Genomic DNA, 13653 nt, shown 5'->3' with positions numbered 1-13653 from the left:
TATTATTGATTTTAGCAAGAGGGAGCAGCCCCCCTCAGGGTCGGAGGAAGCCAAGCCCTGCGCCAATGGGGCACCGGGGAAGGGGCAAAGGTGGGGAAAGTTACAGGGGGGAGCAGGAGAAAGGCTGAGAGCAGTAGGACTATCTAGAGAGGTGGGGAAGTTGAGTTGGGTTCGGAGGACTCCCCCTTCCCTCCCGCACCCCATGGCCTTCCCTCCTCCCACTCAGTCCTTCTCTGGGCTCAGGATCCGCGGAGGGCATCCTCCACCATCCTCCCCTCTCCCTAACAATGATCCCAGAGCGTATCTTTGAGGCATCTCCCCTGGGCCCAGCCCCAAAAGGGGGTCTTCCCAGGCCTGGGGGACAGGGCCTTGAGATTCCCATCTCCTGGCCCCAAGATACACTGAGCTTTGGGGGGTCTTTACAGCTGCCTGGGCCCCTCTTTGAGTGAGTGTGTGTCTGTGTATGTTTGTGCATGCCTCTGTGTGTGTGCGAACGGAATATCAATTTTAACAAACCCCCACATTCAACCGAAACCTTCCCTCCCCAACCAACAAGGAGGGCAGAGGCACAAAATGGTGGGAATGTTTTCCTATTACGACGGCTCGGATATTGACCCTGATTATTTAGACATCAGCACTGTAAGTGGGGGAAAAGGGAGAGAGAGAGGGAGTTAGAGAGAGGGGAGCCTGAGAGGATTTAGACATCAATACCTAGAGAGGAAAGAATGAGAGACAGAGCAAGAGAGAGAGTGAGAGAGAGGGAGGGAAGAGAGATGCTAAAGCAGAAAGAAAGTTGTACGGAAAAGTTGTTTTTTTTTATTTTTTTCCGGGAGAACCCGCTTACACAGCTCTGTTTTGTAATTTTTTTCTTCATGCTAAAATCACACGGCCTATTTGTTGATGTAAGTTGCCTGAATTCCGTGGTATGCTATCTTCTTTTTTAAAAGCAAAAAAAAAAAAAAAAAAAACCTAGAGAAAAACCCAAAGTCATTGCTGTAGGTTTTGTTTAAATGCTGCTGTTGTATCCGTTTGAAAGTCCGAAACAGAGTAGTTCTCGTCCTCTCTTATTCCGTTCCTTTCCGATTTTCCTTTCTTTTCCTTTTGGTTCCTTAAAGCAATATCAGAAAGACGGAAAGTAAAAAAACGGTCAAAGATGAGAATGATAATTTTTTTTAAAAAAAAGCCAAGCGAACAACGCAGTCCCGTGACCTTGAGGACTCCGTGCCTCAGTTGCCTCCTCTGTAAAATGGGGATTGAGACCGGGAGCCCCCCCCGTGGGACAGCCCGGTCACCGTGTACCCTCCCCAGCGCTTAGCACAGCGCTTGGCACATAGTAAGCGCTTAACGAACGCCACCGTTATTCCGACTTAACGAACGCCACCGTTATTCTGGTGGTTCTTGTTTTATTAGGGGCCGGGTCGCGTTAGGCGTCCGCTGCCGCTTAAGGGTAGCCCCGGGGCAGCGGGCTCGTGGCCCTTTTCGGGGAAACGGAGCGAAAAAAAGCGACTAAATCCGAATAAGCCGATGGGGCCACGGCGACAATTGGGGCTTTTGGAGGCCGTTGCGGTTTGTGTGCGTGCGGGGCGCCCCCGCGGACCGCCCCTCCCGGGCCCGGGCCGCCCCTGACCCCCGCCTCTCTCTCTCTTTCTCTCCTTTTTCTCTTCCTTTCCTTCCGTTTCTCCGTCCCGATTGTGCGTCCGCCGCAGGAGGAGAGTTAATCCTGCCCCTAATAACGGAGGATTCCCTCGACCCCCCTCCCGTGGCCACGCGGTCCCCGTTCGCGGCCCCGCCCCCGACCCTGCACCCCTTCCTGCCGCCGGCGGGGGGCGCCACGCGCGACCCCCCGCCGCCGCCTCCGCCGCCGCCTCTGCCGCCGCGGGCGCCCCCTGCCGGCGGGCGCCGCCGGCCCCCCGCCGCGGGCGCCCCCTGCCGGCCGGACCCGGACGACAGCGACTGCGAGGAGCCCGCGGAGGCGTCGGGGCTGGCCTCCGGGGAGGTGTTCGACTCCAGCCTGCCCCCTACCGACGACGAGGACTTTTACACGGCCTTCCCCCTGGGGGCCACGGACCGGCCCGCCCTGCTGGCCCCCGGCCAGCATCCGCATCCCCCTCCCCAGCATCATCCCCCTGCCGCCGCGGCCCCTCGCCCCGACCTCAGGACAGACGGGGTCACCGGACCCCCGGGGGGCGGCCCGCACCGGCCGGCCGGGAAGATGCACCCCCGGGACCCCCTGCAGCCCCTGCTGGAGAACGCGGCCCATCCTCCTCCCGCTCCCCCTCCTCCTCCCCCTCCTCCCCTCCCTTCCTCCTCCTCCTCCCCCCCGGCCCTAACCGCCGACCCCCCCGGCTTCCCCCGTCTGCCCACAGCCAGCCCCACCGGGTCCGGGGAGCGGGGCCCGCCGGGGGCGGTGGAGGTCATCCGGGAGTCCAGCAGCACCACGGGCATGGTGGTGGGCATCGTGGCGGCCGCCGCCCTCTGCATCCTCATCCTCCTCTACGCCATGTACAAGTACCGCAACCGCGACGAGGGCTCCTACCAGGTGGACCAGAGCCGCAACTACATCAGCAACTCGGCCCAGACCAACGGGGCCGTCGTCAAGGAGAAGGCCCCCGCCGCCCCCAAGACCCCCAGCAAGGCCAAGAAGAACAAGGACAAGGAGTACTACGTCTGAGACGCCCGCCCGCCCGCCCGGGGAGGGAGGATGGGGGCTCCAACCCCCTGCCCCGGCCTGGGGACGGGTGGGGGGCTCCGGGAGACCAGAGGATGGACCCACCCATCCTCCCTTCACCCGCCCGGTGTGCACAAACACACACACACACACACACCCACACCCACACACACACACAAACACCCCACCCCGGCCTCCTCAGACTGCTCTCGCCAAGAGGAAACGCAAAAAAATAATAATAATGATACCAATACTCATCACAATTCCGAATGATAAGAGCCCCCTCCGTCCCTTCCCCTCCGCGGCGAACGGGCCCGTCTGCTAGGCCTCGGGGTTGCCCCCCCAACTACGACCCTGCCCACCGGGCCGAGAAGGGCGGGGAACGCGGGGTCAGCCCGCCGTGGGGGTCTTCTCGCATCCCCGGATCGATTTATTTATTTTTTTAAAAAGGGGTGGTCTGTGTTTCACCGGGGGCGGGGATGGGTTCGTGGAGAAAGTGTGTGCTGGTAAAGGGATCGCTTCTCCTCTCGTGGATTTTCTCAGTTTCCCTCCCTGCAGTCGCACACTCCTTTTTTCTCGCCCCTCTTCTTCCCCCTTTCCTTTCCCCTCTGACAATTCCCTCTCCTTTCTCTCGCCCCTGCTCTCCCTCGACTCTCTCTGTCTCTCCCATCTCTCTGTCTCTTCCCACTTGCCCCCTCCGCTCCCCCATCCCTCTCTTGGGTTTTCCCCCGTTGGTTCGTCGCTGTTGGATTTCTCTGTTCCTTTCCTCTGGTGTTTGGGTTCGGGGAATGGTGGGGGTGGGGGTGGGGGGGAACCGGTGAGCAGGCAGGGGATGGAAAGGGGGGAGGGACCGGAGCCCCCCCAAAATGTCACAGGACCAGGGCTGCTGCCTGGAGGAGGAGGACTCCGGGCTCAAGCCTTCACTCCCCGGTCCAGAGGCACCCTGGACAGGGGAGGGATTAGGGGTCTTGGGAGAAGTTTAGGGGCAAAATGCATTCGGCAGCCGGAAAAGATGAGCATCAGGGTGTGCGTGTGCGTGTGTGTGTGCGAGAGCGTGTGTGTGTGTTGGGGGGAGGGGGGAGGTGGGGAAGGAAAAATGCAAATATATATTAAAGACAAATATCTAGATATCAATAGCCTGTGGCATCCCGGGCGAGAGGGAGCAGGAGGGGAGCCGCTCCGCGGACTTGCTGGGAGGCCGGGGGAGATCTCTCTGCCCAAGGGGCTCCCCGTTTCCCACTGTTTTTTTTTTTCTCCTCTCTCTTTGTTAACAAATGTGTCTGAGTCTTGGAAAACACCCAAACCCCGGAAATGTGTGGGAAAAAGAAAACGAACTTTCCAAACCCCGAAGGCCCCGTGCAGTTTGTTCGACGGTCAGCCAAAGCCCCGCTCCTCCCTTCCCTCCCTTCCTCCCTGCTTCGCCCCCATTCCCACCAAAGTGGGTACCAGGAGGCGGGGAAAATGAGGTCGCGCTCCCTGGTAGGAGAACCCCCCCTCTAGTCTTTGGCTCCTCAATCCGGCTGCTTCCCGACCACGTGCTGGGATCTCCACGGTTATGTGGTCAGAGCCTGGGCCTAAGAGGAAGAGAGCCAAGCCTCCGGGTTGTTGCCAGTCCAGCAGACTGATGTGGCAGTACACGTACACACACACAACACACAGACACACACACGCACACACACAGACCGCGTCGCCTTGACATGCTCCCTTCATTCACCCCCCACAGCACTACCTGCCATTTATTTATATCGGTGCACGTCTCCCCCTTTAGAGCATAAGCGCGTCGTGGGCACGGAATATGCCTGTGATCTTGTTATACTGTACTCTCCCAAGCGCTTAGTACAGTGCTCTGCACACGGTAAGCACTCAATAAATGCATTGATCGACCGACTGACGCACACGGCCACTGGATCATCACCCCACTGTGGGCCGAGCACTGTATTAAGTAGACAAAATCCCTGCCCTTGATCAATCAGTGGGATTTATTGAGTGCTTACTTGGTGCAGAACCCTAAACTAAACGCTTGGGAGAGTACGATGCAGTGGAATGGGTAGACACGATCCCTGCCCACAAGGAACTCACAGACGGGAGGGGGAGACAGGCATTAAAATAAATTACAGATGTCCATAAGCTCTGTGGGACTGGGGTGAAAATAAAAGGGTTTAATGGTTACAAACCCAAGTGCCTAGGTGATGCGGAATAATAATAATAATAATGATGGCATCTGTTAAGCGCTTACTATGTGCAAAGCACTGTTCTAAGCGGTGGGGTGGTGACAAGGTGATCAGGTTGTCCCACGGGGGGGCTCACGGTCTTCATCCCCATTTTACAGATGAGGTAACTGTGGCACAGAGAAGTTAAATGACTTGCCCAAAGTCACACAGCTGACAATTGGCAGATCTGGGATTTGAACCCGTGACCCCTCCGAAGCACGTGCTCTTTCCACGGAGCCAGAAAGCGGGGCAAAGATGGGAAGTGAGGGGTTTCATGTTTTATACAAGTTTGGACGTCTACTCTAATAATGCAGGATCACCCTCGGCGGTTCCCAATGGCAGAAGCTGTCCGGGACTGACCATCATCATCATCATCATCAATCGTATTTATTGAGCGGTTACTATGTGCAGAGCACTGTACTAAGCGCTTGGGAAGTACAAATTTGCAACATATAGAGACAGTCCCTACCCAACAGTGGGCTCACAGTCTAAAAGGGGGAGACAGAGACCAAACATACTAACAAAATAAAATAAATAGAATAGATATGTACAAATAAATTAAATAAATAAATAAATAAATAGAGTCAAAAAATATGTACAAACATATATACATATATACAGGTGGACAGAGAGGTCAGGAGGCCTGTCCCTAGCCTTGCCGAAACCTCCACGCCAATCACGGTACCTCAGTTTGTCCACCTGGACTATGGGGATGATACCGTTGAAAGGGCTTGGCGATCTTAAGAGGTGGGTAAGAGAAACCAAGGTGACGATAGGGTTACCAGGATTTTTTCAGCAGCCTCTTCAATCAATCGATCAATCAATCAGTCAGTCAGTAGTGTTTATTGAGCACACACTCTGGGCCTCCTCGGTTCCTTCTGGCTGGCTGGCGGAGGCAGGGCCGCGAGGGAGCAGGGACCTGCAGACTGCTGGATATTCCATTTTTTATGGTCTTCGTTGAGCACTTACTATGGGCCAGGCACTGTACTAAGCGCCGGTTAATCAGGTCGGACACGGTCCCTGTCCCACGTTGGAGCTCACCATCTTAAACCCCCATTTTCCAGGTGAAATAAGGGAGGCGCAGAGAAGCGAAGTGACTTGACCAAGGTCACCCAGCAGACAAGGGGCAGAACGCGGGTCCTTCTGAGTCCCCCACCCGTGCTTTATCCACCGGGCCACACTGCTTCTCTGGACTGAACGCCGGTTCCCCAGTTTTCATTCATTCAATCGTATTTATTGAGCGCTTACTGTATGCAGAGCACTGGACTAAGCGCTTGGGAAGTCCAAATTGGCAACAGTTTTCCTCTCTGGCTGCTCCCTCCTCTCCACGCCTGCCCCTCCTGAGGGCCCTGTGTCCCATCTGGGTAAGGGAAAGAGGGGAAAGGGGCCTTGCGCTGGGCGATGGGTCTGAAAGTACTTTGCTTTGCACATATTTTTTTTAATGGCATTTATTAAGCGCTTACTATATGCAGAGCACTGTTCTAAGCGCTGGGGAATTTACAAGGTGATCAGGTTGTCCCACGTGGGGCTCACAGTCTTCATCCCCATTTTACAGATGAGGGAACTGGGGCCCAGAGAAGTTAAGTGCCTTGCCCAAAGTCACACAGTTGACAAGTGGTGGAGCCGGGATTTGAACCCATGACCTCTGACTTCAAAGCCCGTGCCTTTTCCACTGAGCTACGCTTGAATAAATGCCATTATAAAAGTAGTGAATTCAGATTAATGAATGGAAGCTTGAGTTCTGAGGTGGAGTTTCCTTCCACCTGGTTTCCGAGATGCCTCCCTCACAGTGGGAATCAGCCTGGCAGTCGGGAGGGAGGATGGGCAGATGGATGGATGGACGGATGGACCGACAGAGGAATGGTGGACAAAGGGTCAGACAGGCTTTACTCATCAATGCTCCTGGGCTGCCGCATCCGTGCTGGGGATTGAAGTGTGCCTTGTCTGTGGATCTCAGCTCCAATAATAATGATAATAATAATAATAATGATGGCATTTATTAAGCACTTACTATGTGCACTGTCCTAAGCGCTGGGGAGGTTACAAGGTGATCAGGTTGTCCCACGGGGGGCTCACAGTCTTCATGTTGCCAACTTGTACTTCCCAAGCGCTTAGTCCAGTGCTCTGCACACAGTAAGCGCTCAATAAATACGATTGAATTGAATGAATGAATCCCCATTTTACAGATGAGGGCGCAGAGAAGTGAAGTGACTTGCCCAAAGTCACACAGCTGAAAGTCGGCCGGGCCAGAATTTGAACCCACGACCTCTGACTCCGAAGCTCGTGCTCTTTCCACTGAGCCACGCTGCTGCTCTAATAGCCTTAAGTGGTCTCAGCTGAGCGCTTGCTGTGTGCAGAACACTGTACTAAGCCCTTGGGAGAGTACAGCACATCAGTATAGCAGACTAATTTCCTGCCCACAGCGAGCTTAAAGTCCAGAGGAATAGACTATAATAATAATGTTATCCAGAGGAATAGACTATAATAATCAATCAAACAATCAATCAATCAATCGTATTTATTGAGCGCTTACTATGTGCAGAGCACTGTACTAAGCGCTTAGGAAGTACAAATTGGCAACACATAGAGACAGTCCCTACCCAACAGTGGGCTCACAGTCTAAAAGGGGGAGACAGAGAACAGAACCAAACATACCAACAAAATAAAATAAATAGAAATGTACAAGTTAATAAATAAATAAATAAATAAATAGAGTAATAAATACGTACAACCATATATACATATATACAGGTGCTGTGGGGAAGGGAAGGAGGTAAGATGAGGTGGATGGAGAGGGGGACGAGGGGGAGAGGAGGGAAGGGAAGGGGCTCAGTGTGGGAAGGCCTCCTGGAGGAGGTGAGCTCTCAGCAGGGCCTTGAAGGGAGGAAGAGAGCGAGCTTGGCGGAATTGGAATAATAATGTTATTCCAATTATTATGATGGTATTAAGTGTTATAATGTATCGATCCCTATACTAAGCGCTTGGGTATGTACAAGTTAACTGGGTTGGACAGAGTCCCTGGCCTACATGGGCTCCCAGCCTAAGGAGGAGGACCCTACTCAATCTCCCTGAAGATTGAGTGGGTCCTCCTACCTCTGGGGTGGCCCCCGGCTTGGGGAGCAGGTGGGTGGTGGCCTGAGGCTCCCATTACCCCCCAAAGTGGGCCACCAGCCTCTTTTTCAGCTCCAAGCCTGCATTATTATTATAATTGTATTTGTTAAGCGCTTAACTACGTGCCAGACACTGTACTAAGCGCTGGATAATGATGGTATTTGTTAAGCACTTACTATAATAATAGTGACGGCATTTATTTAGTGCTTACTATGTGCAAAGCACTGTTCTAATCACTGGGGGGGATACAAGGTGATCAGGCTGTCTCACGTGGCGTTCGCAGTCTTCATCCCCATTTTCCAGATTCATTCAATCGTATTTATTGAGCGCTTACTGTGTGCAGAGCACCGTACTAAGCGCTTGGGAAGTACAAATCGGCAGCATACGCAGTCCCTACCCAACAGCGGGCTCACAGTCTAGAAGGGGGAGACTATTCCATTTATTTTGTTAATGAAGTGCATCTAGCTTTACTTCTATTTCATTCATTCATTCAATCTTATTTATTGAGTGCTTACTGTGTGCAGAGCACCGTACTAAGCGCTTGGGAAGTACAAGTCAGCAACATATAGAGACGGTCCCTACCCAACAGCGGGCTCACAGGCTAGAAGGGGGAGACAAACAACAAAACGTAGACAGCTCACAGTTTCAATCCCCATTTTACAGATTTAGGTACAGAGATGTGAAGTGACTTGCCCAAGGCCACACAGCAGACAAGCGGGAGGACCATTCGTTCGTATTTTCCAAGCGCTTACTGCGTGCAGAGCATTTTACGAAGGGCTTGGGAGAGTACGATATCACTCAATTCATTCATTCAATTGTATTTATTGAGTGCTTACTGTGTGCAGAGCACTGGACTAAGTGCTTGGGAAGTCCAAGTTGGCAACATATAGAGACGGTCCCTACCCAACATCATCGTCATCAATCGTATTTATTGAGCGCTTACTGTGTGCAGAGCACTGTTCTAAGCGCTTGGGAAGTCCAAGTTGGCAACATATAGAGACGGTCCCTGCCCAACATCATCATCATCAATCGTATTTATTGAGCACTTACTGTGTGCAGAGCACTGTTCTAAGCGCTTGGGAAGTCCAAGTTGGCAACATATAGAGACGGTCCCTACCCAACATCATCATCATCAATCGTATTTATTGAGCGCTTACTGTGTGCAGAGCACTGTAGTAAGCGCTTAGGAAGTCCAAGTTGGCAACATAGAGAGACGGTCCCTACCCAACAGCGGGCTCACAGTCTAGTAGGGGGAGACAGAGAACAAAACAAAACATATTGACAGAATAAAATAAATAGAATAAATATGCACAAGTAAAATAAATCAATAAATAGAGTGATAAATCCGTACAAACATATATACATATATACAGGTGCTGTGGGGAAGGGAAGGAGGTAAGGCAGGGGGGATGGAGAGGGGAGGAGGGGTCGCTCGGGGAGCGATGTTTAGGGTGCTTGGCACATAGTAAGCGCTTAACAAATACCATCATTATTATATTAGCAGTAATAGTAATAATAATAATAATGGCATTTGTCAAGCGCTTACTATGTGCAAAGCACTGTTCTAAGCGCTGGGGGGGTTATATGGTGATCAGGTTGTCCTATGGGGGGGCTCACAGTTTTAATCCCCATTTTACAGATGAGGGAACTGAGGCCCAGAGAAGTTAAGTGACTTGCCCAAAGTCACACAGCTGACAATTGGCGGGGCTGTGATTTGAACCCACGACCTCTGATTCCAAAGCCCGGGCTCTTTCCACTGAGCCGCACTGCTTCACTAAAATGAGGATTAAGACAGTGAGCCCCATGTGGGACATGGATCGTGTCCAAACTGAGTCTCTTGTATCTACCCCAGGTACAGTGCCTGGAATATAAAAAGCACTTAACAAATACCATAAAAAAAAGAAGTGTAAAGGAAAATAAGCGACTCCAGGCTCCTGTTGGCATTCTCGGCTCTTCCTGAACGCCATCAGGGCCGAGGCATCAAGGGGTGCCACTGAGAGAATTGGCAGAAAGTCGGTCAGTCAGTTGTATTTATTGAGCACTTACTGTGTGCAGAGCACTCTACTAAGTGCTTGGGAGAGCACAGTACAACAAAACAACTGATACATTCCCTGCCCACAGTGAGTTTAGAGCATGCCAACATCGCACTCTCCCTGCCGCACACCCTAGTTGTACCCGGAAGGCTTTTGGGTGTGGAGGAAGGAGTCAAAGGAGCTGCAAAACCCCAGCCTGTGTCTGCTGTTGATGGTGAGCTCTCCTGAGCTGGAGAGGCTGTAATAATAATAATAATAATGGCATTTATTAAGCGCTTACTATGTGCAAAGCACTGTTCTAAGCGCTGGGGAGGATAAAAAGTGATTAGGTTGTCCCACGTGGGGCTCACAGACTTCATCCCCATTTTACAGATGAGGGAACTAAGGCCCAGAGAAGTCAAGTAACTTGCCCAAAGTCACACAGCTGACAAGTGGTGGAGCAAATAGGCCTACATGCCCCAGACAGCTCAATAATTAATAATAATTCTGGTACTTGTTAAGCGCTCGCTGTGTGCCAAGCACTGTGCTAGCGCTGTGGTGGATACAAGCTAATCAGATTGGACCCAGTCCCTGTCCCACATAATAATAATAATGATGGTATGTATTAAGCCCTTACTATGTGCAAAGCACTCTTCTAAGCGCTGGGGAGGTTACAAGGTGATCAGGTTGTCCCACAGGGGGCTCACAGTCTTAACCCCCATTTTACAGATGAGGGAACTGAGGCCCAGAGAAGTGAAGTGACTTGCCCAAAATCACACAGCTGACAATTGGCAGAGCTGGAATTTGAACCCATGACCTCTGACTCCAAAGCCCGGGCTCTTTCCACTGAGCCACGCAGTCTTAACCCCATTTTCTCTTACTGCATCAGCCTTTTCTCTGATCTCCCATCCTCGTGTCTCTCTCCACTTCAATCCATACTTCATGCTGCTGCCCGGATTATCTTTGTCCAGAAACACTCTGGGCATATCACTCCCCTCCTCAAAAATCTCCAATGGCTACCAATCAATCTGCGCATCAGGCAGAAACTCCTCACCCTGGGCTTCAAGGCTGTCCATCACCTCACCCCCTCCTCCTTCACCTCCCTTCTGTCCTTCTCCAGCCCAGCCCGCACCCTCCGCTCCTCCACCGCTGATCTCCTCACCGTACCTCGCTCTCGCCTGTCCCGCCATCGACCCCCGGCCCACGTCATCCCCCGGGCCTGGAATGCCCTCCCTCTGCCCATCCGCCAAAATAGCTCTCTTCCTCCCTTCAAGGCCCTGCTGAGAGCTCACCTCCTCCAGGAGGCCTTCCCAGACTGAGCCCCTTCCTTCCTCTCCCCCTCGTCCCCTTCTCCATCCCCCCATCTTACCTCCTTCCCTTCCCCACAGCACCTGTATATATGTATATATGTTTGTACATATTTATTACTCTATTTATTTATTTATTTATTTTATTTGTACATATCTATTCTATTTATTTTATTTTGTTAGTATGTTTGGTTTTGTTCTCTGTCTCCCGCTTTTAGACTGTGAGCCCACTGTTGGGTAGCGACTGTCTCTATATGTTGCCAATTTGTACTTCCCAAGCGCTTAGTATAGTGCTCTGCACATAGTAAGCGCTCAATAAATACGATTGATGATGATGATGATGATTTTGCAGATGAGGTAACTGAGGCCCAGAGAAGTGAAGTGACTTGCCCAAGGCCACACCGCAGACACGTGGCAGAGCTGGGATTGGAACCCAGGCTGCCGTCTCCCAGGGCGCTGCTCTATCCACTAAGCCATTCCTGATTGATTCCCCCGTCCACACTCCCCATGAAGTGATTGACACACCGTCCCCACCCTGCTGAAGCCTGTGGACATGAGAAACCCAGTCCAAGCCCTTGGACTTGATCTCCAGGACATCCGGTGGGGGACAGGGCTGCAGCTCTCCCATTTCTAAATCCCAAATGCCACAGTGGGTTCAGAGAGCTCAGCTAGGGATCAATCAATCAATCAATCAATCAATCAATTGTATTTATTGAGCGCTTACTGTGGGGATGGCACCAGAGCAGGCTCTACCCCAGGGCAGGAGCCAGGCTGGAGGGTAGGCATCTCCCCCTTCTAGACTGTGAGCCTACTGTTGGGTAGGGACCGTCTCTATACGTTGCCAACTTGTACTTCCCAAGCGCTTAGTCCAGTGCTCTGCACACAGTAAGCGCTCTCAATAAATACGATTGAATGAATGAATGAAAATGGAGATGAAGACTGTGAGCCCCACGTGGGACAACCTGATCACCTTGTAACCTCTCCAGCGCTTAGAACAGTGCTTTGCACATAGTAAGCGCTTAATAAATGCCATCATTATTATTATGATAGAGAGACGGCCCCCACCCCCAACCCCCATTTCTCCACCCTCCCCAGATCCCTGCACAAGGCCCATTGAAAAACTCTGCCCAGGGCCCAGGGTTTGCAGAATGGGAGAGGAGCTCTTTACCTTGTAAACCTTGTAAACTCCCCAGCTCTTAGAACAGTGCTTTGCACATAGTAAGTGCTTAATAAATGCCATCACTACTACTACTACTACTACCTGGAGCCTTCGAGGACCAGGATGCCCATCTGCCCGGAGCCGAGGGCTGGCCTGGTATCTGGGGAGCATCCGGGGTCCTGTTGGCACAGAAGGTGGTCTGGGCCCGATGCAACACCTGGGGCCCCGGGTTCTGCACGCCCGAATGAGGACTGGCCCTGGGGAGGGGGCTGCCTGGGAGATCCAGATGTTCTCTTCTCTGGTTAAGAAGGAGGTCACCACGGAAACCAGGCTGAGCCAACTACAGACGGAGGAGCCACGGCCAGGCTCGGGGCCCAGGCCAAGAGGCTTGCTTCCTTCGGAAGGAGGATACCTGGGTTTCAGGCTCCTTTGAAGGCCAACTGCATATTCTGCCTATCCCTGAGCGCTGGGAGAGATGGGCATGGAGATGGACATGTTACCATGACAACAGATGGAGGGCTCGGGCCAGCTGTGGCTCTATCCTGGCAGAGACGAGTGTGGCTTCTGGGCGGCCAGTCAGCTCAGGACCCCGCTGCCCTTTTCCCCGCCACAGGCCCTGATGTTTCCAGCCTGGCTTGGAGCGAGGAGGCGAGGGGTCTCCGCTGAGTCCTTCTGGGTATCCAGGTGGGTACCAGGTGTTTCCCATTTCCTCCCTGCCTGCCCCTCTCATTCATTCATCCATCCATCCATCCATCCATCCATCCATCCATTCATTCATTCATCCATCCATCCATCCATCCATCCATCCATCCATCCATCCATTCATTCATTCATTCATCCATCCATCCATCCATCCATCCATTCATTCATTCATTCATTCATTCAATCGTATTTATTGAACACTTACTGTGTGCAGAGCACTGTACTAAGTCCTTGGAAAGTACAATACAGCAATAAAGAGAGACAATCCCTGCCCACAATGGGCTCACAGTCTAGAGGCGTGGAGACAGACATCAATACAAGTAAACAGGCATCTGGGTAAGCCACTGGGGAGCTGGGGTGGGATGCAGTGTGGCCTAGTGGAAAGAGCTCGGGCCTGAGAGTCAGAGGACCTGGGTTCTGATCCCAGCTCCACCATTTGTCTGCTTGTGACCTTGGGCAGGTCACTTTACTCCTATGTGCCTCA

The 13653-nt window shown here is 52.4% G+C and overlaps 1 protein-coding gene across 9 annotated transcripts in view; it reads left to right on the top strand.

Moving 5' to 3' along the window:
• NRXN2 (neurexin 2) overlaps window positions 1-2921 on the top strand; it is a 221523-nt gene extending 218602 nt beyond the window's left edge. For 6 of the 9 annotated variants that reach the window (XM_038764062.1, XM_038764060.1, XM_038764061.1 and 3 more), the window contains one exon: window positions 2367-2921. In XM_038764062.1, the coding sequence (XP_038619990.1) occupies window positions 2367-2671 (305 nt within the window). In that variant the 3' untranslated portion in view covers window positions 2672-2921. Of the gene's footprint in view, window positions 1-1706 lie in introns of all 9 variants that reach the window. The other 3 variants (XM_038764058.1, XM_038764057.1, XM_038764063.1) reach the window with 1 other exon arrangement.
• The last annotated feature ends 10732 nt before the right edge of the window (window positions 2922-13653 follow it).

Source organism: Tachyglossus aculeatus, chromosome 22 (genome assembly GCF_015852505.1).
Source record: "Tachyglossus aculeatus isolate mTacAcu1 chromosome 22, mTacAcu1.pri, whole genome shotgun sequence".
Lineage (NCBI taxonomy): Eukaryota > Metazoa > Chordata > Mammalia > Monotremata > Tachyglossidae > Tachyglossus > Tachyglossus aculeatus.
This window is presented reverse-complemented; position numbering and strand designations above follow the sequence as displayed.